Below are 25934 nucleotides of genomic sequence, written 5' to 3'. Positions count from 1 at the left end.
CACCAGAGGGCAGCACTAGACAAGCAGACAACTATCTAAGAGGAACGAAAGTTCGGTTACTACAGCTCGTGAAAGAGATTTCCAGCCTCTAGACACTTCTGAAAACGGGGCAATGCAACAAGGTTGAAAGGAGGTTAAGTCGATCATATCTGAAACACGTATCACCGTATACTGATGTGGAGGTTCAGTCATCACAAGCTGCTTCGTCTTCCGGTAGTTAACTGTTCGCTTTTTTTGATATATTACTCAATGACTTCTAAAAATTAGGACTCATTCTTCTACATTTAGATCAAAATTCCCAGAGGAGAAAAGAATCTCAGGACAGGAAAATGATAGGCACTCTTTCTGATTTAAAAGCATTCAAAGAACACGAAAGGGGCACTTATTAGAGCTGGAATGATTTTTTTTTAATGGCAAAGATAAAACACAAATGAATAAACAAAATAGTTCGGTGGGGAGTTAAAGAGAGTCTCTGGAAGCACCTGGTAAGAAAATGGCTTTTGTCACAGAAGAGGGGGATGATTGAGGCTTCCCTGCAGGAAGGGAGCGTGCAGTTCATTTTCCAGCCCTCTGTCGAGGCATCACTGCAGCTCCGAGAGCTGGCTCTCAGTTTCCTATGGGAACCAAGAAAGAAAAGAAGAAAAAGGCCTTCATAGGACTGTGAGGTCTGTAAAGAGCACTCCCCATGTGCCGTTAGGAGTCTGATGGAAAGGCGGGGCATGGGGAGTCTTCGGTGCCAGGGGGCAGCCCTGACCTGTGCTGGGAGGAAGCCTGCAGGGGAGTCTCCGTCCTGCTGAGGACGCTGCCCTGCCCAGAGCTGGACAGAGATGTGCAGAGATGGAGGCGGACCAGTGCACCTGGTACAGGACAGCTGATGGATACGCAGTGTCAGCCTCAGGACCGAGGATGCCAAACCACAAGGAGAAACATACAGTAGCTCAGACCTCTACCAACCACACGCCAATGCGATAAAATCTAACTAATCACAGAGAGAAAAATAGTTTCCATCTTCTCAGGTCAGGTAGCAACATTGAGATAATAAATTTACGTGCAGCAGCGAGGCTTGTGAGCTTGTTCGTATAACACAATACAGACTCAGGCAATGTTACACACACCAAGAAGTACGACTTACATATCAGTCCGAATCCGTTTTAAAGTGTCACTTCAAAGAGGAAAGTGGAGAAATGAACATCGATTTACTCCAAGGCTGAGGAATTTGAGGCTGAAAAAAAAACAGGAGGTATTGTGCAGGGAACCCGAATAAAATCTGAATACTTCTTGTCAGCGAGGAGCGGCCCAAGGGTTTGCAAACCATCAAATACATGCGTGATGTCTGTCAGTTTCTGCTTTGACACGATTGCACGGGGGCACGTGGGCCTAAGGAATGAGACGCTCGGTGCCTGATTGGTTCCTCACTACCATTAGGATAAGCTATGTGGCAAGAGACAGCATTTCAAAGACACGAGAGAGAAAAATCTTAGCTAATGGCAGGTGCAGAAGAATAAAGCCGTTTATGTAATCCGAAGACGCGTCTCCCGGGCCGCAGGAAAGTAAGCACCAGGTGATAATAATAATACTAATGCCTCCAACACTGAAGCCTACAAGCTGGTGATCAGCCTGCACAGCTGAAAATGATTACTGCACCCTAATAACAAGCCTGGAAACAAGAACTAAAAGTCACCCGAGGGTGCCCTGAGATGTAATTGTCACAGCAGATGAATAAATCAGCTGAGAGAGGAATGTGCCCGTTTGCTTTCACGCAGGTATTCTTTTGGACTTGACTGATCTATTTAATAAAAAGTAAAGAAAGGAAACAGAAAGAAAGTAAAAAGTAAGAGAAGTCTGTCTGCAGAGGCGTACACAAGCCTGGACTCCTGAAGTGTGCCGGTGGCCTGTCCTTGCACTTCTGCAGGCCAATTGTCCCCAGCTGGGTGATGATGACAGAGCCTTTCAGCTCTGGCTTCTACATGTATAAAAACCAAAAAGAGGAAAAGAGACAAAGCAGAAAATCGATAAACCCTCAAGGCCACCGGTTCCGGCGCGGGTTGCACAGCTTATAGTACCAAGGGGTTGTGATATTTAAATAACGTAAAGATTTAAGCAATGACAGGTGTACCGGCCAGGAAATTTTTATTCTAATAATAGGTAACTGAGCCTAGAATCATTGAAATTGAAGGCTCAAAAAAATTATTGTTGTAATTAGACACAAACAACACAAATTCATTAGAGAACCTGAAAAGACTAATTTTTAGTTCCTGTTGACAGTTATCCCAATGCCATTTCTGTTAATATAATGAGTGCGAGTTTTTACTTGTTCAATAGAAATTTCATTGGACATTAATTAAATGTCATGAATTGTTCTGGGTGCTGGAAACACAAAGATGAAGCAGATGTGGATCCTGCCATTACGGGTCTCGCAGTCTAGTGAGGGATACAGAAACGTAATCGGATAATCATGAGAAATAAGGTGGGGGATGGGAAGGAGGGGTTCAAAGAGAAGGCTTCTTAGCGAGTGGACACCTGAACTTAACCTTAAAGGACTGCTGAGCAGTAACTAGGTTGGCCGGTGAATGTGGGCCTTCCAACCAGAGGGGCTGCTGTGAACAAAGTCACCGAAGGGGAAACACATACCACCTGATTAGTGCAAGGAACTACAGTTTTTTTAAACTGAGGTATAATTCACATACAGTTTTGTATGAGTTGCAGTAATACAACATATTGACTCGATATTTGTATCTATTGTGAAATGATCACCCCAGTAAGTCTAGTTAACATTCGTCACCAAACATACAGAATTTTTCTCCTGTGATGAGAACTTTTAATATCTACTCTCTTAGCAACTTATAAATCTTATATTGTTGATAGAACATAAACTAAAGGGAAAGGGATGCAGCTGAAAAACACGGCAAAGTCCAGATCGTGGAAAGTTCTTTATGTGTTAAAGAGTCTGAACTTCATTCTCTAAGGGTTATGTGAAAATATGGTGAGATTTCAGGTTAAGAGGTAACATGGTCATATGGGTATTTTAAAGTCTAATTCGAAAAGATACATGCACCCCAATGTTCACTGCAGAAGTATTTACGATAGCCAAGACATGGAAGCAACCTAAGTGTCCATCGACAGAGGAATGGATAAACAAGATGTGGTACATATATACAATGGAATACTACTCAGCCATAAAAAAAGAATGAAATAATGCCTTTTGCAGCAACATGGATGGACCTGGAGATTATCATACTAAGTGAAGTAAGCCAGAGAAAGACAAATATCATATGATATCGCTTATATGTGGAATCTAAAAAAAGGATACAAATGAACCTAGGTACAAACAGAGACAGACCCACAGACATAGAAAACAAACTTATGGTACCAAAGGGGAAAGGCAGGGGAGGGATAAATTAGGAGTATGGAATTAACATACACACACTACTATATATAAAATAGCTAACCAACAGGGAACTATACTCAATATTTTATAATAACCTATAAGGGAAAAGAATCTGAAAAAGAATAGATATATATGTATAAATGAATCACCATGCTTTACACCTGAAACTAACACAAAGTTGTAAATCAGCTATACTTCAATTTAGCAGAAAACGATATGAAGGAACCAGAAGAGGAAGGTGGGAAAGAAAGCAATTAGAAGGTCATTTCAAGAGTCCAGACAAGAAACATTGAGAGCAAAGGTGGTGGAGACAGAGGGGAAGGGACCACTTCCTTTAATACTTAGAAGACAAAAGTGGTGAGACTTGGTGATGGAGTAGATGAAGATGATGAGGGAGACCAAGGACATAAAGACAAAGGACACCCAGGTTTAGAAGCTAAAGATGTGACCAACTAAAACAAAACACAGGAGCAGAAACAGGTTTAGAAGGGAAGGAAGTCAATGGAACTCAGGATGTGGTGACTCTGAGATGTCCACAGGACACATAGGAGGGAAATCCTACACAGGGTTGGACGTAACACATGATGAGTTATCCACGTGCCAGCGAGAGTTAAACTGAGCATGTGTGAGACCAACCAGGGAAGGTGCAAGGATGGGATCCGAGGAACCCTGAGCTGGACCTACATTGAAGGGATAGATAGAAACAGGATATGGGCAGGGCAGAGTTCTAGGATAACACAGGAGCACAGTATCTCAAAAACCAAGGGAGCGGTAGGTCTCGATTTGAAGGGAGTGATCAAAACCAGAAATAGCTGAACAGACACTTTTCCTTGAGAAATGACTCCCCTGCATAGGGTTTGAATGAATCTAAAAATGCCTCAGGGGCTTCCCTGGTGGTGCAGTGGTTGAGAGTTCACCTGCCGGTACAGGGGACACAGGTTTGTGCCCCGGTCCGGGAAGATCCCACATGCCGTGGAGCGGCTGGACCCGTGAGCCATGGCCGCTGCGCCTGCGCGTCCGGAGCCTGTGCTCCGCAACGGGAGAGGCCATAGCAGTGAGAGGCCCGCGTACCGAAAAAAAAAAAAAAAAAAAAAAAAAAGATAAAAAGTCCACAATCAGTCCTCAGTCCACAGTCATATTAAAACAACAACAATGAATCTAGGGAAAGAGACCACACAATTCCTCTTCATGAATCTATTTCAAATGCCTTACCGAAAACACCTTCCTCTATTTAAAACATCCTATTTTGTCGTGTCTCCCAGGGAAACAGAATGCAATCTCTTGCCACAACTCAGACGGTAGGCTTCACGTGTTTGATTTAGATGAGTTCTTTCCGATTTTCTTCAGACCACTTAACCCAGCTTTTTCAAGTTTTCTGCAGTTTCCCCACCATTTAACTGTTTTTGTTAGCCATCCCTGGAATTTTGCCAGATTCTCTGCATTTTCTTACCCAGGTAGGACCCCCAAATTGCAGTAATCTGCAGCTTGACAGACAGAGCCGAGTGTATTGTCTGCTTATAGCTCAGTACTGTGCTTGCTTTTTACGTCCACAGAGTCTCCTGACATTGAGATGTTAGACTTGGAAGAAATCCTAGGGCTGATCTAGTCCATTTTCCCACTTACTTAAGGATTTCTCGTACTGAACCCCTCAAATGGTTCTCCAGCTCAAACTCCAAAAAATACCCTTTCCTTACAGAAGTGTTGCTTTTTCAATTTAATACATTGTAAAATCAATTAAGTGCATCCATAAGTCACATTTTTAAAATAATAGAGTGGGGACTTCCCTGGTGGTGCAGTGGTTAAGAATCTGCCTGCCAATGCAAGGGAGGTGGGTTCGATCCCTGGTCCAGGAAGATCCCACATGCTGCGGAGCAACTAAGCCCGCGAGCCACAACTCCTGAGCCCACGTGCCACAACTACGGAAGCCCACGCACCTACAGCCCGTGCTCCACAACAAGAGAAGCCACTGCAATGAGAAGCCACCGCAATGAGAAGCCTGCACACCACAACGAAGAGTAGCCCCCCCCACCGGCTCGCCACCACTAGAGAAAGCCGGCGCACAGCAACGAAGATCCAACTCAGCCAAAAATAAACATATTAATTAAATTAAATTAAAAATAAAATAAAATAATAGAATGGATGGATGGAATAGAATAGACTAAGACAGGAAAAGTTTAGATGGAATATCAGAGTCTATTAAGTGCACTGAGGACAAATATTTCATGAAATTTCCATTTTCGGTTGGGGGAAAGGGGATCTATGTGTGTTTGCAAACTGTACCTCTTACTGGGAGTCACAGTCCAGAACTTTCTACACTGCCCGGCAGGATTACTCTTACCAACTCCAGGAAACCAATTTGCCTATTCCTTACTTCATCAAGCTTAGCTTTCACTTAAATCAAAATTTTCAAGTTGCTGGCATCCATCCAGTTCAACCCTACTCCTGGTCTTTTCTCAGTTAATCTGCTCAGTTTAGGCTAACTGTGTAACATTTAACCCACTGATTTTTTTTTTATCTAAATGAAGAAGGTAAAGAACGTAATTTAAAAGTTTCTCTCCTCTTTCTGTCCCTCTGTCTCCCTCTGTCTGTCTGTCTGTCTCTCTGTCTGTCTATCTAACCGGAAACACTTCATTTGCTTCTTTGGCCAGGCTGGGCCAAAAGTGCTTCTGGTGTTGCTACAGGGCATTAGCATCCATGCCTTTTTCAGTGCCCCTCTCATGCTGAGACACAGTTCTTTTCTTGTAAATCACGAAGCAGGAGTTCTTCGCAGCTAAAAGACATACCTCCCCCTGCTTCCTAATCTCTCCAAATTCAACTCACCGTAGCTTTTCTGCTATTGTTGCTTTGCTAGCTCTTCACCTTTGGTTGGAGAGAAGATATTCGGCCTGGTGAGCCCCTGCACACCCGAAAATTCTGCTTCGACGCCATCTCCCATAGCAGCCCGGTCACTCTGTATGACTGTCACGGCATGAAAGGGAACCAGCTCTGGGGACATCGAAAGGTAAGGGCCAGCTCGCCGCGGGCAGCGAGCTCTCCAACTGCCCTGCTTAAGGTTTTCTGACGCAAAGGTTTTTGGTTTTAACGCATCGTTTTGATTTAAATTGTTACCTGGCCATTCGGTTCATGCATTTGGAGACCACAGCAAAGATGAGGGGAAAGACAAGAGTGTGTAGGAAGGGGCATTGCTTTGGCTTTGCTGGCCACGTGGACACCCAGCACAGTCAGTTTCGACTTCACATGGCTTTGAGCCAGGACACTAGCCCTACACGGGAAGGGCCTGGTCCCAACCCAGATGGCTCCCAAACGCAGAAGCCATATGCTCTGCAGACAAATGTGCACATGTAGAGTTTTTCACGACACCAATTCACACACACACAGATTAACACATCTCTTTACTTCTTATGCATCTCAGGCTCATTCGCTTGGAAGCTCTTTGGGTTAAGACAATTACATTTACACAAATACTAATATATTCACGTAGATCTAATTGTTGCAACCTTTATATAGAAAGACCCATTTTTAATCTGGCCAAAATCCTGCCCAAGTATAACAAAGGAGAACTTACTTGGGGAATTTAAAAGTTTAAAGAATTAGAAGGGTAACATTTATTGCTAGAAAAAATAGTTCAAAACTAAATATAAAATCATATTTTATTGAGTTGAGCATTTAAGTAAAGAATAAAGAGCAATTAAATATTTTAAAGTATTTTCATTAAGTTATCTTTTGATAGCTTTTTAGAATACAATTTTTTTCTCAGCTTCTTTGGTTTCTAAGGCAGGACTCGGCTCTCAATTAGCAAGAACTCATAAGTTCCCTTCTGCCCCTCAAGTTTGTAGAATTGCTAGGGGCCTCCCCAGCCAGGTGGAAGATGCCCTCTGTTTGCCTTTTCACACTCTGGAATGATTCAGCCTCACCCCAGACTGTAAGGAAAATGTCCCACCCACCACTTGAATCCGGAGTGTTGGCCAGCCTTGGCTGAGGTAAAGTCAGTATCCCCTGAAATCACAGAGAGCTGAAGGGGAAGGTCTGCAGAGAATCAATATGGGGACCACTGGTTTTGATACCTGTTCCCTCACTTAGTAAGCTTTCTGGCATCTACCTCTTAGAGGTGGGCACCGAAAATTACACTCAAAGGCAGACTCATTTGTACAAGTTTATTCCGCACACTGCCACCCACCCCTGCCAACATCTGGCAGGTTGTGGAAAAAGTACAAAACACCAGTTGTTATATCCTCTTAAAAAACAATTTAAAATTAAAAGAGCTAATAAGAAGATGGCATCCGATATGATACGGGGTGATGGGGGGAAATCAGACAAGAGGAAAACCTCCCTGTTTTCCTTGTGAGATATATCAGAAATGATTAATCTTGTCAAACCCTTTTGCTATTCAATATAGTACAGTCCGTGTGTGGTGCCATAAAGTGTTTTGTTTTGTTTCGTTTTGTCTTGATGGTTATATGCTGACCGTTAGGAAGTTGCTTTCAGGGCACACGGATAAAATACCTGATCTGCCATTTGCCTCGTGTACTGTTGGTCCCCACGGAGCAGACCGTTTCTCATCACTGCTTACAGCATGAGAGACAAAACACTCCATAATGCCCAGTTAAGCCAAGAAAGTGCAGGGACCCGCCAGGCATAACTGTGCTGGGCTCTTTCCTCAGACCTGGCCTCACGTGACTCTGGTTACGCTCACCGGTTAGTTATACAGCAAGCACGATGTATACGTCATCGGGAACCTGGCCAAGGCCTAAAATGGAAAGTGTCTGAAACAGCTCATCTGAGGTGATGATTCAGGCCTGTTCAAATGTACCTGTTTGAGAAAGTCCCTTGTCTATTCCAAGGGCTCTTCCTGAGTCACAGAGCGAGAAGTCCCTCTGGTGGGTGTTGCCTTGTCTGTTTGGAGGCATTGCTTGGCCCTCGGGGCTTTGGACAGCTTAGCAATCTTCGGAGTTGGCTTTGGGGTTGCCCTTTGTATCAGCACACTGACAAATCCACGTGGATCCCTGAGACTCTGCTGACTGCCTAAAGGACCCCCGTGGGGCATGTCTTAGGCTCCGTCCTCCTCATACTCCAGCTCGTGAGGATGCTCAGAGCTAGTGCCTTACACACCTCACAACCAACCACCTGGGCCTGTCACGTACGATCCACAGAGGAAGAAACAGATTTGGGGCCAAGCCAGCATTCAAGTGCAGGTGCACCTGGCCTTGAAGTCTCTCCTCTTTCCTGCGCCCTTAAGCAATCCGACCAATATTCCCCGGGGGGAGTCCTGATGCCTGTTGGATTCTGCATCACCAAGACCAGACAAGCGCTTCTCCCAGGCGCACAGAGATTTCCAGAATTGAGTAGCGGCTGCCGGCGACCTGCCTGAGTGCGGAAGGGTGCTGTCAGCCCCATTTTCTGACCTCTCAGCACCCATCAGCTCTCAGATCTTGTTGGCCTTTTTCTTTTCTTTTCAAGAAGATTTTCCCCTTTTCCCCCAGCTTTACTGAGATATAATTGACACCCAACATTTTGTAAGTTTAAGATATACAACGTAACGATGTGATACACCTATGAACTGAGAAATGATGACCACAACAGGTATAGTTAACAAATGTATCACTGTACAGGGTTCTGGGTGTGTGTGTGTGTGTGTGTGTGTGTGTGTGTGTGTGTGTGTGTGTGCACGTGTGTAGAACTGTTAAGATCTACTCTCTTAGCAGCTTTCAAGTACACGAAACAGAGTTATTCACTGTAGTCCACATGCTGTGTATTACAGCCCCAGAAACTTACCCAGCTTAGAAGTGGACTACCCTCCCTGACCCTCCGCCCCCTTGCTCTCAGTTATTTTTCTATGTGGCTCTTTGCCACCACGAGAAAAGGAAGGAATCCCTATCCTAGGGTCGTGTAACTAGGCTCCTGCCCAGCCATCTCCCCTCGTTAGCAGGTACCCAGGGTGAGAAATCCCATTTTCGGTTTCTTTCGCCACCAGGGGGACCCCGGCTACAAGAACAATGATTTGCAGAAGCGACCTCAGTAAAAATATTCAAATCACCAGCCGACACTCAAAACGACGTCTGAAACAAGAAACTGTCCCGCTGCCTCCTTAACCCCCTACATCTAGTTGGTCTCTAAGACGTGTGAACCCCTCCCTCTCCTTGCCGTCCCTGTGGCCGCAGCCCCGACTGCAGCCCTTCCCAGTCTCAGTCCCGGATTACCGCAAAGGCTCCCTTAAAGGGCCACCCTGCCTCCACCCTCCCCCCACCCCCCAGCCCACCTTCCATCCTCACATCCACAGGAGCTGGTCATTGCATCCCTCTGGTTTATACGTTACTTGGTTTCCCACCGAGAAGATGAAGTGCCTTCTCCCAAATTCTCATCCTGCCTCTTCACAGTCTGGTCAACGTCACAGTGTCTTGTCTGGCCCAAGACATTCTAATTCATCCTGGAACTGTAATGTGATCTTGAGTGAGTTATTTCACATGTGTGATTTTCAACTTCCACGTCAATAAAACAGAGACAGTAATTCAGTGAGATAAACTGTGGAAAACTTCCAGCAAGGTTTCTGACCATGTGATCGAATTTCCATCCATGTGGGTGACAAGTACACTTTTTACACTGGGAATAGTGGTGAGTTATATGCTGCTGTGTAGCAATCTATGCTAAGAAATATTAACTACTGTTATCCCCCCAGATCAAGAGCTATCTCCCATGTTCTTTTCTAGTGAGGAAACATTTTTATGGGAGTATAACATATATCTTCATTGGGGTTTCCCCAGATGTAGGCCCTGAAGTGAGAATTTGAGTGCGAGTGGTTTATCTGGGAGATGCCCGCCCCCCTCCAAGATCATGGCAGAGAGTAGGGAAGTGAAACAGGGAAGGGAACCAATACAGGGCCTCTGATAAAGCAAGTACCAGCATGGGCAAGGGGAGACCAAGCCCACCGACACCTCTGCAATGGTCTACAACACATACCGACAGGAAGGAGGTTGGGATATTTAAACACCACCACAGTTAGTCTTGGCTTACGGCTGCTCCTGGGGGGTGTTTATTCCTGACACCTCTGGGCGGCTGCTCTTACAGACGGAGCTGTTCTAGAGCCCAGAGAACTGAGGCCCTAGAGCAAGATTCAGGGGCCAGCTTAAGGAGGTCAGGTCAGCAGGCACTGAAATCCTGGGGCCTGAAGAACTGTGGGCAGACGCTGCCTGAGAACCCAGACCTTCCCATCTTCACCAACACCTGGCACGTTGGTTTCTTTTTCTTTTCCTTTTTCCGTTCTGTGGTTGTAGAGTGAGATCACATGTCTGTTAGCCTTTTTGGAGATCTTCTTTGAGAAGGACCTGTTCAAGTCTGTTGACCGTGTTTTAACGTGGGTTGTCTGACTTTGTTTTTTCTTTTCTTTTCTTTTCTTTTTCTTTTTCTTTTTTTTTTTTTTTTTTTACAGATTTTGAAGAGTTTTTGGTATATCTAGGTATAGTGCTTCGTCGGTTTTTTGTAAATATCTTACTCCAGTCAGTTTCTGGCCTTTTCTCTCTCCTTGATGAAGAGCTGTTCTTTCCGATTAGTGTTTTCCGTGTCCTGTTTAGGAAATCTTTGCCCACACCAAAGTCAAGAAGGTAGTATTCTAAGTCATCTTTGGAAGCTTTGTTGTTGAATCTTCTGCATTGTGGTATATATTCCCTGGAATAGTTTTTGTTTACAATGTAAAATGGGGCTGTTTTTTTCATATTTATATTCGACTGGTCAATCATCATTTACTTTAAAAAAAAATCAGTTTTCCCACTGCAGGGAAGTAGCACCCTTGTCATAAGTTGAGGGGCCTTATATGCATGGTCTATTTATGAATCCTCAAGTTTCTAACCCTCTGACTAATAAGTCTTAGCCATACAGAAAGTAAACTGACAGACAAACTTAACCTAATAAGAACCAAAACCCCATAACATCAGTCTTAGTGGTGAAATGTTTCAACTTCCCTCTGGAGACCGGGAATAAAATATAACGTCTGCTACCGTCACTTCTATTCAACATTGCACAGGGGGGCCTTCCCAGAGCCATCAGGCAAGATAAAGAAATTAAAAGGTCTAAGAAACAGAAAGGAAGAAATAAAACTGTCTACTCACAGACGACATAGTTGTGTCCATAAAAAAAATCCAAAGGTTATACATCTAAACTATTAAAGTTAGTAAGTACATTCAGCACAGTCCTGGATAGAAAGTAAATATAAGACAGTCAAGTGTCTGCATGCCAGCAACAAAAAACTGGAAAATGAAATGCTAAACTTATTCCATTTGATCACCACAAAAAGTATCAAATAATTAGGAATAACTGTCACAACAGATGCACAAGGCCTTTATACAGAAAACTACGAAACATCACTAAGAGGAACTTCTCAAACTACAAAGGAAAGCTAGCATGTTCAAGGATAAGAAGACAATATGGTGAAGGTACCAGTTCTCAAGCAGGTGTTTACATTTCATGCAAAACCAATCACATCCCAGCAGGTTTATTTGTGGAAATTGATGAGCTGATTCTGAAATGTACATGGAAATGAAAGGGCCAAGAAGAGCCAAGAAAAAGTTGAAGAAGAAAAAAAACAAGCATCAAACACTATAAAAGTGCCAGGTACCCAAACATCGCAAAAATGCAATTATTAGTGTAGTGTGCTGTTGGCATAAGGATAGACTGATGCTCTAGAAAGAGAAGCCCGGGTATTGGTATTTTTTAAAAGCTCCTAAAAGGTTCTGATGGGCAGCCAGAAAGAGAATCACTTTTCTAGTTCCAGTTTTTACCTACTTTCCCTACCCTACTCTTCCCTCCTACTGTAGTTGGAATTGCCCCTCTGCTTGTATTCCTATAGCATTTTGTTCCCTCCTTTGTACTTAGAACATTGTATTATGCATGGTTAGTCTCCCCTTATAGATGTTAACTATCTGAGGGCAGGAAGTTTTTCTTGTATTTCTGTATGGCTTGCCTAATATCTACCACGTAGACGTTCGTAAATAAGTATTCATTAAATGGGCTCAATTACTGATGCGATCCCCTCCAGGAACCCCAAGCCGTGCTGGATAAAACTTAGCACATCTTTTGGTCTCAGAACCACGTTCACAGCCTCCCCAAAGTCCAAACGTGAAAGGTTTACATCACTTTTCTGAGTTGCTCTCTGGGGTGTCCTTATAGTTTAACTTCCATAAGAAAGGGCTTAAAAATAACATCAAACAGGAAAATACAGATAAAAAGACACCTGTCAGGCTAAACTGATAACAGTGAAACAGTCACAGTACTTTAAAAAGTGAATGGGTGGAATTCTTGGCATGTGCCCACATCTGACTATTTATGGTACCTTATGTTACGTGCCAGGGCTTTAGCTTCTCAGCTCATAAAATCCTGCTGGTCCACAAAGATGCCAGATGGATGGCCACAAGGTTGTTATTTTTAAATCATTCCGGTTTGGTATTGATTTAGGACCTAAAATGAGGAAACAGAGTTTAATTGAAAGGCGTGAAATTCGACTCTGGTTCTGATAAATGAAGCCCCACTACAAAATCCTGGACTTGTGGTCATGCTTAGACAGTCACACTATCCCTGATCAGCCCCTTCGTTTCTGGACAGTCCCAAGTATTAGAAAGCTCTAAGACTTTTGGTACCACACAGATTAAGTTTCATTCATTTTGGCCAAGACAGATTCCAGATCCTTGAACAATGCTGGTCTGATCTTTACTCCTTACTTCCAGTTACATGGCCCAACTTCCTAACACTGCTCTTCAGATAACTTCATTGGGACCTACCTCAGCCTCCTGGACACAGATTCTTAACACACTCCAGATGGTCCTAGAGGGTGGCGTGATGCCCCAAAGGGAACACAGTATTCTAGGTGTGTTTAACCAAAGAACAGAATGGGTTTCTAGCACCCCTTTGTTATGAGCAGTATATGCCTGTTGAATTAGCTTGAGTTGATCGCTTTTCTGCCTTAACTTCACATACTTGGCCTCTTAATGAGCTTTCAGTATTAAAAAAAAACCACTCTTGCTTTGCTACACAGATACGTCTCTGTAGTCGTCTACCTGTACAGTTCACCTTTATTTTTTTTTTTTGCGTTATGCGGGCCTCTCACTGTTGTGGCCTCTCTCCCATTGCGGAGCACAGGCTCCGGACGCGCAGGCTCAGCGGCCATGGCTCACGGGCCCAGCCGCTCCGCGGCATGTGGGATCTTCGCGGACCGGGGCACGAACCCGTGTCCCCTGCGTCGGCAGGCAGACTCTCAACCACTGCACCACCAGGGAAGCCCCAGTTCACCTTTTATACTTGGGTAGCCATCCATTGGTTTCTATTAAATTCTCCCTCATGAGATTTACCCCAGCCTGGATTTCGACTCTTTGATCCAGCTTATTACCAGGTGAACTAGTTTTACTCCAGCCGTGAGTTAGGGCAAAGCAACGTGCACTCAGTCCCTCATCTAAGCTGTTGATCCCAATGAACAAGGCCCAGAACCGAGCCCTCCATCCTGTGATAGAGGAGACATTGGCCCATCGGGTGCAGTTACTCAACCAGATACAAACTCACCTAATGGTGAATTATCTTCTAGCCCATATTTCTCCAGCTTACCCATAGGAAAACAAAGGGGGATTTTTAATCATCTTGCTGAAAACCAGATGCACAATGTCTACATCATACCCTATACTCTGAAAATACACAATAGGAGACATGAGCATTGTACCCTGAGAAATTCTGATCTTCAGTGCAACTTGACAATTCAAAGATGAGGGAGGTTAACTCCCGGGACGGGAGTACATTACACCCCTGCAAAGAAGCTACATTTTCAGCAGTGTTGCCTTCGCATTCTGTTTCTGTGTGTCTAATCCGGCTGAAGTCACTTCGTCATCACGTCCTTTTAACTTTTGCCATATCTGGGTACCTTAGCCATATCCCTGGAGCTTACCATTTTACCTAACGGGCCGCACTGCCACCCTCTGGTCACTAGTAAAAAGATTTCATCACGATCTATCTCAGGCTCTAACATATGGACAGAGACTTCCTGAACTGAAGGCCTGTCAAGATGGAGACTGTCAAACTTTAAAGGATCTGGCTAATCGGAACTATACACATTTGAAATTAGTATTTGCTAAGGAGGACACTTCTTCCCTGCTGAGCATGTGTGGGTCTAGAGCAGGACTGCTAGTTGGCTCGGCTAAGAAGGGGGTGAGGGCCTTCCCTGGCGGTCCAGTGGTTAAGACTCCACGCTTCCAATGCAAGGGGTGAGGGTTCGATCCCTGGTCAGGGAACTGAGATCTCACATGCTGTGCAGCATGGCCAAAAAATTTCAAAAAGAAGAAGAAGAAGTTGACGGGGGTGAGACAGGCTGAGGCTGAGAGCACAGGGGCTAGACCCTGAGGGACCTGGGATTTGAGTTCTGGCTCCGCGGTGGTCCTAGCTCTGGGATCTTGGGAAATTTCCTTACTCTGTGCTTCTGTTTCCTCATTTATCAAATGGCGATAATAACAGTATCTATCTTAAAAGATTATCGTGATGATGAAATAAAAGCTAAATGCACCTAGGACACGGCACTTAATAAGAGTTCAATGAGTGTCAGCTATTAGGTGCCCAAAAAACTTCTCCTGATTTGACTTTAGCTCTCCTAGTAAGTTTACATAGAGGAAACGATAGGCTGTCTAGTCGTCTTCCTATACTATTCTAGCTATTTAACTGTCGCTAAATATTAGAATGTAAATTCCACAAGAGCAGGGATTTTTCTCTGCTTTCTTTCATGCAGTATCCTCAGTACCTAAAACACTGCTTGGCACATAGTAGGTGCTGAATTAGCATTTGTTAAATAAACAGGCGAACCTGGCTTCCTGTTTGTCCACATTCCCTCTCTCTTCAGGTTGCTGTTGTGGATGAAGTAGATAAAATGAGAAAATCTGGGTAGAACATTTAACACAACGAGGCACATAAATACATACTCGATAAATAGCAGCTATTATTATGTTGATGTGACTGATGGCAGGTTCACTGAGGGGAGATGAACAGCTATGGACAGATGGAAACAAGATATGGAACAGATGGGTCTTCTCTACTCTTGGAGTTTTCAGTCTAGTGGGGAAGCAGACAGATTTTTAAATTGAATACATTAAGTGTACAGGATAATATGGGAACGGGACACTGCGCTCTACCCAGGTCAGAGAGGTATGCAAGGCTGCTCTGACACAGTACCTTTTAAATGGAGACCTAAAAGATGAGTAGGATTTAGGCAAGTGAAGAAAAGAATCTGAACAAGAATGGATCTATGTATTGGGTTGGCCAAAAAGTTCGTTCAGTTTTAAGTAAAAATAAAAGACACATTTTTCATTTCCCCCAGGAACTTTATTGAACAACGTATTCATTAACCAAATGAATTTTCTTTTATGTAATGTTGGCAGGAGTTTGGTTAATTTTTATTTATTTACTTATTTATTTTGCCTGCGCCGGGTCTTCATTGCAGCACGTGGGACCTTTAGTTGCGGCATGCGGACTCCTTAGTTGAGGCATGCAGGATCTAGTTCCCCAACCAGGGATCGAACCCGGGCCCCCTGCATTGGGAGCTCGAGGTCTTACCCACGGGACCACCAGGGAAGTCCCCCAAATGAACTTTTTGGCCAAACCCATATACGTATAACTGAATCACTTTGCTGTACACCTGAAACTAACACAACATTGTAATCAACTATACCCCAATACAAAATAAAAATTAAGTTAAAAAAAAATCCCAGATATAGGGGTCGGCTTGTGCAAATGCCCTCGGGTAGGGAAGAGCTTGGTTTTCTTGGAAGAACGGAGAAGCCAGTTGAAGCGTCTGCGCGTGAGGGGAAATGATGAATTCTAAGGCCAGGGGCAGGGCTGCCTATACAAGACCTCGGGACCATGCTAAGAATTTAGCGAAGAGGCTGGGAAGTCTTTGAATGGTGTGAAGAGCAGAGATTTAACAAATCACAACCGATTCTGTAATGATCCTGGCCACTCTGAGAATTGAGGGTATACTCACGCCCATTGCTTGCCTGTAGCCCAGAAAACCAGCAATGGAGCAGCAGGCAGGGCTGCGGGGCTGCCAGCACTGTCTCAGCGCACACACCGAGGGCTCTGTCCGTCGGGGCATCAGAAGCATTATTTCTGATCGGCCAAATTATCCACTGATGCAGGAAGACCAATTTTCTCCTCCTGTGAGGAACTGTACCTGTCCAAAGAAAAAATGGAAAAGGATAGGCAATCACACTGCTTTGTCCCTTTTATGCCTGTCAAGGTGTTACTTGCATTCTCCCAGATGCCAACGGCAAAAATAGGCAGGAAAAACACCACCTGATGTGTCTTTCTTCCAGAACTCAAAGGCCACTCACATATCCACCTGGTTCTTCTCCATGACCCTAGGAGGTGGGAAGGCGGCTATTTTTGTCCCTTATCTCATCCCTCCCTCGTCTTCCCACTCCATTAGTCTTGCAGATGGAAAACCGAAATCACTAGCAAACGAAGGGGCCATCAGAGATTCTTGTCAGAGATAAAACTAGGATTAAAACCTAGTCCCATAATTCCAAGCCTTCCTTCTCTCGTATCCATACTAGAAACAAAAGGACATGAAGGCGATGTCTCTCACAAATGCATTTGCTGTCAATGTGAGTTACACAGAAATGAACAGTCAGCAGGAGGGAGTAACTCACCTCTCCCCACTTTACAGAGAAGCTATCTTGAGGTCCAGCCTATACCCAATTGCTTCCGGGGCATCTAAACCTGGCTGTCCCCTAAACACCTACGACTCGTTATACCTGAAACAGAGATCATCCTTCCCGCCCCCAATCCTACTCCTCTCTGCATTTCTCACCTCAACACCGCTTTTCTAGTTCTCCACTTCCTCCACCTTAATCCCCACGTCCCATCAGTCAGAACGCCCTGTGCATTCACCTCCTGAAAAAGCTTTCCAACCATGTCTCATGTCACCCCCACCTCTTCCCTATTGCTGTCAAATCTGGACCCCTGCAGTAGCCTCCAGCTGTGCCTCTGGCTGTATCCCGAGTCCCCCACTCCCACCCCATTCTCCTCTCTGCCACTAGCATGAGGCACCCAAGATCCTTAACTCCACTGTTCTAAATCCTCCAACAACCATCCCGCACGCTTGCCTGAAAAGTCAAGCCTTAGCGTCGCACCCCAGTGTCTTCATGATGTGGAGTTCGTCTTTCACCCTCTGGAATCTTCCCCCTTGCTTCTTGGGCTTGGGCCACGCCAAGTGACCTGCGGGTCCCTAGCACATGATGGACGGAGCCCTCCATCACCTCTGATGCATCTCCTACCACTCTCCCTCACCCTGGCCTCCTCATGTTTCTGTTATCCACACACTGCATCCCTGCTTAGGGCCTCTGCACTGGCCGTTGCCCCGTCTGGCACCTCTTCCTCCAGATACTCGCATGGCCAATTCCCTTACCTTCTTCAAACATCACCTACTCAAATGTCACCTTCCCAGTGAGGTTTACCCTTGCCTCCCTATTTAAGTTTGCACACCAGCCCTTCCCTTGGCACTCCAGTTTCTCCGAACTGCTTTGATTTGCTCCGTGTCACCTTTGAACAGGCCACAGAAACAATTACACTCATGGTTTATGGTCTGTGCCCTACTGCTCTACCCCCAACCCCACCTCTAGAATGTAAGCTCCAGGAGGGCAGGAATTTTTATATTATTAAGGTTTTTGATACATCCCAACCACCTAAAACAGTGCCTGACAGATAGTAAGCACCCTGTAGACTCTTGCTGAATAAATTGAATGCATAAATATACCTGTTAGTTCATATCTCTCTGTTCACACATTCTTCTTTATTCATCCTATTCCCCTGCAGCTACAATCTCATTGACACCTTCTGCTTCAAACATGTCTTGTTTACCTATTGGTCTCCCCCACTTCTTGGGCCAGGGGAGGCATCTTAGGTTATCTTTCTATACCTACTTCCTAACACACACCGGAAAATAAAAAAGCGCTTAATCAATATTTGTTGAACTCAGATGCCCTGGATCATGTTGTATTTCAGGCAACACATACAAACTCGGACCATAACTATACGGAAGAGCTCATTCCTGAACTAATTACTTTGTTTCCATAAACCTTTTGCTTAAACCAGGAGGTACTGATGTATCCGTTCAGATAACTGGTCGAGGCAGGTGCCAATTTTTGCAAATTCTATTTCGCCAGTATTTCAGAAAATGCAATTTGGTCTTGAATAGCTGGTCTCAGACCAGATGGTTAGTACGTTCTGATTTTTAGAATTGGGGGTGCTCCCTGACTGAAAATAAATTAAGAGGAGAGCAGGCGTGGAATAGCTATTACTTCGTTAGTTACTGCACGTAGGACATTGTGCCAGCGATTTTACATATATTAACTCATTTTATCCACAGCAAACTCACGAAGCAGATATTATTATCTATATTTCACAAGTGAGGAAGCTGAGGTTCAGAGAATTAAGTAATCAACCAGGGTCATGTAACAGATGAGTGGTGTGACAGGAATGTGACCAAATTTCCTGTGGAATAAAGCCCTGGCCCCCTGCACCCTGCCGCCGTGTGGGTGTTTATTCTCACGGTCATCTTCTTGTACGTTATGAACTCACCCACCTATTTTATTGTCTCTGCATCTTTTTTTTTTTTTTCTTTTTTTGTGGTACCGGGGCCTCTCACTATTGTGGCCTCTCCCGTTGCGGAGCACAGGCTCCGGACGCACAGGCTCAGCGGCCATGGCTCACAGGCCCAGCCGCTCCGCGGCATGTGGGATCCTCCCGGACCGGGGCACGAACCCACATCCCCTGCATCGGCAGGCGGACTCTCAACCACTGTGCCACCAGGGAAGCCCTCTGCATCTTTAACGTCTGATTCTTTTACTACCCTGAACACAGTGGGTAATGTTTTCTACAACATACCTGTTCGTTTAAAATTTGGACCCTACAGAAGTACAGAATCTAATAAAATTTAGTGCTGGCCTGTGAATACCTTGGAGTGTCACACCAGCTTGCTTTGAAGAGGTGTCCCTCTCCAGGACCTACTTGAAAAGTCCCACCCAGCCTTCACCCCGGGGACCGATTGGAACTTAGCCTGACCTGTTTGGTTATGAAGGGCAGTGCCATAATGCTGAATCTGAAGGTTTTCATTTCCTGCTCAAGGATGTCTAACTTTCTTAGGCAAAAACAAAACAGAAAAAAACAAGGGAGGAAGTGGTCAGGGAAGGCGAGAGGATGCAGGAGATACAGTTTGCGGCATTACTTTGTGAACACCCAAGGCACAGGCTCTGCCCTCCCTCTGGACTGAACAGAGAAGAGTCCAGGTAAAAGTGCCCTTTCAGGAGAGTTGTTAGGGAACAGCAGACTTGCCAGAGGGCTCAGAACTCTATCCCAGAGGAGAAGACTCTATTTGGTTCTGTGCCAGCATATCTTGTCATGACGGAGGAGACTAAAGGAGAAAAGGGCTGTCACAGTGTGTAGATGTCCATCCCAGTCTCCCAATTCATCCCTCCCCTCGCTTACCCCTGGGTAACCATAAGTTTGTTTTCTACATCTGTAACTCTATTTCTGTTTTGTAAATAAGTTCATTTGTACCCTTTTTTTAGATTCCACATATAAGCGATATCATGTGATGTCTTTCTCTGTCTGACTTACTTAGTATGACAATCTCTAGGTCCATCCATGTTGCTGCAAATGGCATTATTTTGTCCTTTTTTTTCTTTGCGGTATGCGGGCCTCTCACTATTGTGGCCTCTCCCGTTGCTGAGCACAGGCTCCAGACGCGCAGGCTCAGTGGCCATGGCTCACGCGCCCAGCTGCTCCGCGGCATGTGGGATCCTCCCAGACCGGGGCATGAACCCGCGTCCCCTGCATCAGCAGGCGGACTCTCAACCACTGCGCCACCAGGGAAGTCCTATTTTGTCCTTTTTATGGCTGAGTAATATTCCACTGTATACACACTACTATATATAAAATAGATAACTAATAAGAACCTACTTGCATTGCACAGAGAACTCTACTCAACACTCTATAATGGCCCATATGGGAAAAGAATCTAAAAAAGAGTGGATACATGTATAACTGAATCACTTTGCTGTACACCTGAAACTAACACAACATTGTAAATCAACTAGACTCCAAGAAAAATTTTTTAAAAAGGGCTGGTGTAGGACAAGAGGCCACATTTACCAACGACGATGCGCCAGCCAGGAGAAGCATCAGTAACGACGTTTAGCGATCCAGAAGCTGAGCTGAGGGGAAATATAATGATGGCAATGTACGTAACTCCCAAGGTCAGAGTGGAAAACGCATGTTTTGGGGACACTAAAGGTGCTTCCAGAAGGTTCCCCTTTAGGACCTGCTGGACACGCCAAAGACACGGAAGCTCGGTCCACAACCAGAGAGCCATCATCTATTAGTCCCCAAAATATGGTTGATAGTGTCTATTTGATGCCCTGTCATTCGTCACCAGTGAACTTTGGAAAAAAATGTTCATTCAATTTTACGGCTGGGAGAGGCTTCAGAGATGGATGTTATCCACCCCCCCGTTTTAATGATGAAGTTTCTCAGACGCAGATAGATGTGGAGAATTCTACTTTTCAACGTTTATGAGAACATGAAGTATAGTTACAGAAACATACTCCGGATGGTTCAGAGTCGTGCTGAACCTGTTCATCCCACCCGACTGTCCCCACGAGCATACCTGGATCTGCCGGAGCATGTATTCCAGCTGGAGATTTGGAAAAGCATGATCACCTTATGGCTTGGAAAATTACATTTGGAAAAATTAAATGTTCAGAAAATCTGGTTTGGCTTTTGCATCCATGCTGAGGCACACACATTGAGAAGGGAAGAGAATTAAAACATGCTCTACTCTTTTTTTTCCTCATTTTTTAGTTTTTACGGAAATATGTGTTTGGGGAGAGAAACTGCGAGTCTATGGGGGGTCCCGGCTTGAGCTACTGACAAAAGTGACAATAGGAAGAAATCTAGATAGTTAAGAAGAAAAAGAAGTACATGGATGTGGAACAGAGTGAATTTTAGAATTTAGCAGGTCACATAGAATTATCACGAATGTAACAGCTTAAGGATGCTCTTTGAAAAGCTGATGGAAATATATTAGGCCTGTGTAGCTAAATTGGTAGAAAGTGGGGCAGGAGACGGAGTGGGAGGGATGCTGGGGAGGAGGGGAGTGGGAGGGCCAAGGAGCTGCTGCCTAGGGAGGCGCAGGGGCGTCTGTGGGATGGGATCTGTGACCTCAGCATTAACATCAGCCCCAGGAGGGAAGGGGCGGGTGAGCTCAGCGCACAGCCTCCTTCTCCAGAATCTGCTGCCTCGACCGTGAAAGGAGAGCTCCTGCCAGCTGCCCTGGGGTCCAACGGCAGCCAGTGAAGCAGGGGATGAGGAAAATGGGCAGGAGAAGTCAGCAGCCCTCTCGTGTGTACGGAAAGTGAAATCCACAATAAACTTGGGAGACTTGGAAGAGAGCAGAGGAGAGGAGGGAGCCTATGTATTAGATGTAGCTCTGTGTTTACACTGAAAGTGGAAACATGCAAACGAGCCTTGGGGCCTCCTTCCTCCTTCCTTATTCTTCCTTCCTTCACAGGCACCCAACTATGCAAACATCCGGGTCCGAAAGCACGTTAAATATTGGTTAGCAGCCAGTGTAACCCAGAGATGCTGACATGGGATGCCTAAAAGCTGAGTCTAACGCTCCTCAGTTAAAGAAAATAAGCAGACCCTCTAAATGTTTCCCAAGCTAAATAATAAAACACAACTTGTTCCTAAAATTTCAGCAGTGATCTGGGGATGTTTTTACATGTTATTGGCCCTTTTTTTTTTTTTTAAATGCATAGACACTATAAGAGACAAATGCATTTATTGCTACTTAAGGAAAGATCCCTTTCTCGTAGCACTGGCTTCCTTCTCCCGGCTTGCACAATACAAAGCAGTGTGTATTAATAGAGGCTATTCACATAATGGGCTTACTCACCACTTAAACTCTGTGCCCTGCTAGCACCTTCATTCACAGAGCCCTTCTCTTTATCACACACTGAGCTAACACTGCCTCCCTCCACTTTACAAAAGGCAGGAAGAATTGCATCCCAGGAAGAGCAGCGATGCCAATAAAGGGGTCGGGAAGAGGCAGAAGCTCAGATTTGAGCCTGTGCTTGGAGATTCTGCCTGTGCACTGTGTACCCCCAGTCCCGAGTTCATCCTGGTTCCTGGTCCTCTGGTATTTGCCTTTCCCAGTACAAGGGTAGGGAAGATGATGACTCTTCTGGTCCTCTGGGGTGTGTGCAAGGCTGCGGTGGTGTCTACTGCGGACTAAATTACCATCTCTGTATGCATCCCTCTCCCCAGACAGCTAGATTAGTAGCTACTTGACAAGCAACCTCATGTACTTTTCATCTTCAAAACCCGAGCGTGTAACAAAATGCTTACCACAGAGCAGGCAATGAATGGATTATATTTTTTTAAAGTCCATGAATGAATGAATTCTTTGTTTCTGGCTGAATCTGCTTGGAGGGCCCACGTTGCGCCCATGTTCCTAGGAAACCACATTCCGTGTGGCAACCCCACCTCCTGTTGTTTGATTTGGGAGGTGGTCTATTTTTTTTCACACTCTGGGTAGATACTGAAGTATCAGCAGGGTTATTTTACTTTCTTTTTATATTTTGGGTTCCAAGCATTCCCCATGCATGATATCAGTCTTTTCTTTTCTTTCCGATCCCTGCAGGACAGAACATTATTCCATCCTGTGAGTAACAGCTGCATGGATTGCAACCCAGCAGAGAAGAAGATTTTCATGGCCAGATGTGACCCTCTCTCCGAGACTCAGCAGTGGATTTTTGAACATATTAATATGACTGTTTTAGAAAAATTTAACTACCATGCCAGCTCCTAGAAAGAAAAAAAGGAAGGAAGAAACAGTGATTACCTACAGGTTATAAAAACTAAATTTTAGCCAGTCTCTGGGTCAAAGGAGTCAGGAATAACATTTCCTTGATCCAGGAAGTCTGGTTTAAAGATATGTAGATGCCACGTCAAAGTAGGTTGTCCCGAAGAACTTCCTGCACCTGAGGAACTTGGCTAAGAACCTCACCAGCTGCTTCTGAGAACTTGAGCAGTCCCCTTGCTGGCCAAGGGCAAAGATGATTTAGGGACTTTTGCAAACAACCGCTGAGTTAATGAATCCTAGCATTTCTCAGGTCAAATCCTGCAGTAGTGAGTAGCTATGAATGGATCCTCTTAAGCGGGGGGGTGGGGTGCAGGTGAAGGGCATGACTGCTCCGACGACCTGTCGCAGGCTTAGAACGGGCCGTTCTGCGACTCGAATGGTTAAACGTGCTGCAGGTGATTCTAGAGTGCTCAGACCATTCTGTGTTCTTGTTTTATTTTGCAATGAGGGTGTGCTATCTAAGACTTCAATTACATCATGAAATGGACTTGGAGTGTCTCCATGCCTTCATTGACGTCTGCCATTCTCCTTTCACAGCGGAGGTAACTTAACTGGTCCTAAAAGTTCACGCTCCATAAATTAGCCGACGTTCTAATTCAGTGCCCTTGTATGAATCCAGCTGAAAAGCAAACACGAGAAACCATGCTACCAAGTTACTCCAAAGAGAAAGGTTTCACAGAAGCAGCAAAACCGTGTAAGGTTTAAGGAGAGGAATTTCCCTAGGAAATCTATTTTTACTTTTCTATTATTTTTAGAATTTTAAAAGTCTGATGCTTGTCCAGTCACAGTTTTATTAAGGAAGGACATGGAGTGAGGTTGATGTAATTTGTTTAGGAGATTCTTAAATGCAAATAAATCTACACTCCAAGTGACGTGAAAATGGCTTAGTACACTTCAGTTATGCTTGGTCAGTGCCGGGGACATAGAACTGGTTGGGTTTTGCTCTCGGCTGGGGTTTTATGTTTATTTGTTTTATGTCGTAGGTATTAAGGATGCTTTAGTTTTCCTTGGAAGCACATTGAAGGAATTTCCATTAATAAAGTGCTTCTGACCCCATTTTCTATTAATGGGACAAGATTTCAGGGATGATTAAAAAACTAAATGGAACATTTAATCCTTAAAAGAACTTTTTTTTTTTTTTTTACTTTTCAATAACAATGGGGGTGGGGGAGGAATATACAGGGATGAGTATACAGGAATATACAGGAATGGATATATAGAGGAAAGAATGATGCTTGTTTTATATATATATTTCTCAAGTCTTTTTCAGGTAGAACAAAGTTTTTATTTTGCTTTTGTTGTTTTCTTTCAACTCACTTTTCATATTAATAAAATATATATATATTGTCTTGGATATAAAAACATTGAATTTTAGAACTGGGAAGACACTTAGAATCCAATCCCTTTGTTTTTACAGATGAATAGCGAAAGCCCAGAGGAGAGTGGTCCTAATTCCTGGCAGGGCGGATGGGTCTTCCAACGCCTGGTGCCCAGTGCTTTTCTTCCTGTGTTGCCTCTTCCATTATCCAAGAAGGTTCTGGTTTCTACTCTGATTTAACTAGAAATGTTCAGTCCCTAGATGAGAATAATATGCCTGCCTGGGGCTGCCCACAGGAGAAGCATTCACGTTCAGAAGCTTTAACATATGAAACCTCTTCGCGTAAATGTTCATGATTTTGTTCTCTCCTTCAAATCTAATCAAAATGTCCAGTTAAACTGCCCTGCTAATAGGTGGGGAAGGGTTATTTCGTTATCTTTACGGATTTTTCAAGCATACTTTTGAAGAGCTATTCTATTTAAACTGACAGTCGCAGAGATTTTTGTGTGTGTGTAGGTCAAGCGGTCTTGAGGCTTCCACGATGCGTAGTGGAGAAAATCAATAGTGAGAAATTAACCTGTGTGCTGAACAATTCCAGAGAGTGGGTGAAGATTTATCTCAAGTGTTCAGACAGCAATCTGGTTGTAGAATGAGATGAGCCTATAAAAACCCACATTATGTCACTAAACAGTTGACTGCTGTTCACAGTTCCACCGAAGAGCCAGCCCCAGGTTTTGCACCCCGGAAAGCCCAGATTTGCAGTATGCGAGGGTGCTCTCATCCTGGGAAAACGCATCCTTTTGGTGTGACAACCAGGATCTGATCTCAGAGGGCCCTGTCTCTTACTTTGGCTAGAAGGATGTAATTTAAAAAATTAAAATGAAAAATTTTCAAGAGAAGCCTGAGACCTGAAAGCCAAAATGAAAACCTCCAACTGCCAAGTAATTGTTAGATGTGTGCAAAGTGGGAACATCCAAACAGAATCAAACAAAGCCTCAGAATCTACTCCCAGGCAAGAGGGCCTGGCACTGCCATAAATATGTCCAAGGAGGTTTCCCAGTACCACCAAACGGCGGGACTCCGCTTACTTGAAATACCGCTATGGCCGTTCTGAAAAATAGAAAATTGCATATGTTTTTGCATTTATTCGGCAAAAGGACTGAACAGTCGTCAGAGAGATTCTCTTTCCTGGAAAGAACACGATTTAGAAATGGAGCATCAGAGTTCTGACCCCCCCTTTTATCAGAATGAGAAGAAAACTAGCAGAAAGTTCATCTGGCCCTGGAAATTGC

At 44.5% G+C, this 25934-nt stretch overlaps 1 protein-coding gene across 1 annotated transcript in view; it reads left to right on the top strand.

The window, feature by feature from the left end:
• Positions 1-23681, top strand: part of GALNTL6 (polypeptide N-acetylgalactosaminyltransferase like 6) — a 1139747-nt gene extending 1116066 nt beyond the window's left edge. The window contains exons 11-12 of the mRNA XM_032633792.1: positions 6240-6389; positions 23103-23681. Coding sequence (XP_032489683.1) covers positions 6240-6389; positions 23103-23270 — 318 coding nt within the window. The 3' untranslated portion in view covers positions 23271-23681. The remainder of the gene's footprint in view (positions 1-6239; positions 6390-23102) is intronic.
• The last annotated feature ends 2253 nt before the right edge of the window (positions 23682-25934 follow it).

This window comes from Phocoena sinus, chromosome 6, assembly GCF_008692025.1.
Source record: "Phocoena sinus isolate mPhoSin1 chromosome 6, mPhoSin1.pri, whole genome shotgun sequence".
Taxonomy (NCBI): domain Eukaryota; kingdom Metazoa; phylum Chordata; class Mammalia; order Artiodactyla; family Phocoenidae; genus Phocoena; species Phocoena sinus.
This window is presented reverse-complemented; position numbering and strand designations above follow the sequence as displayed.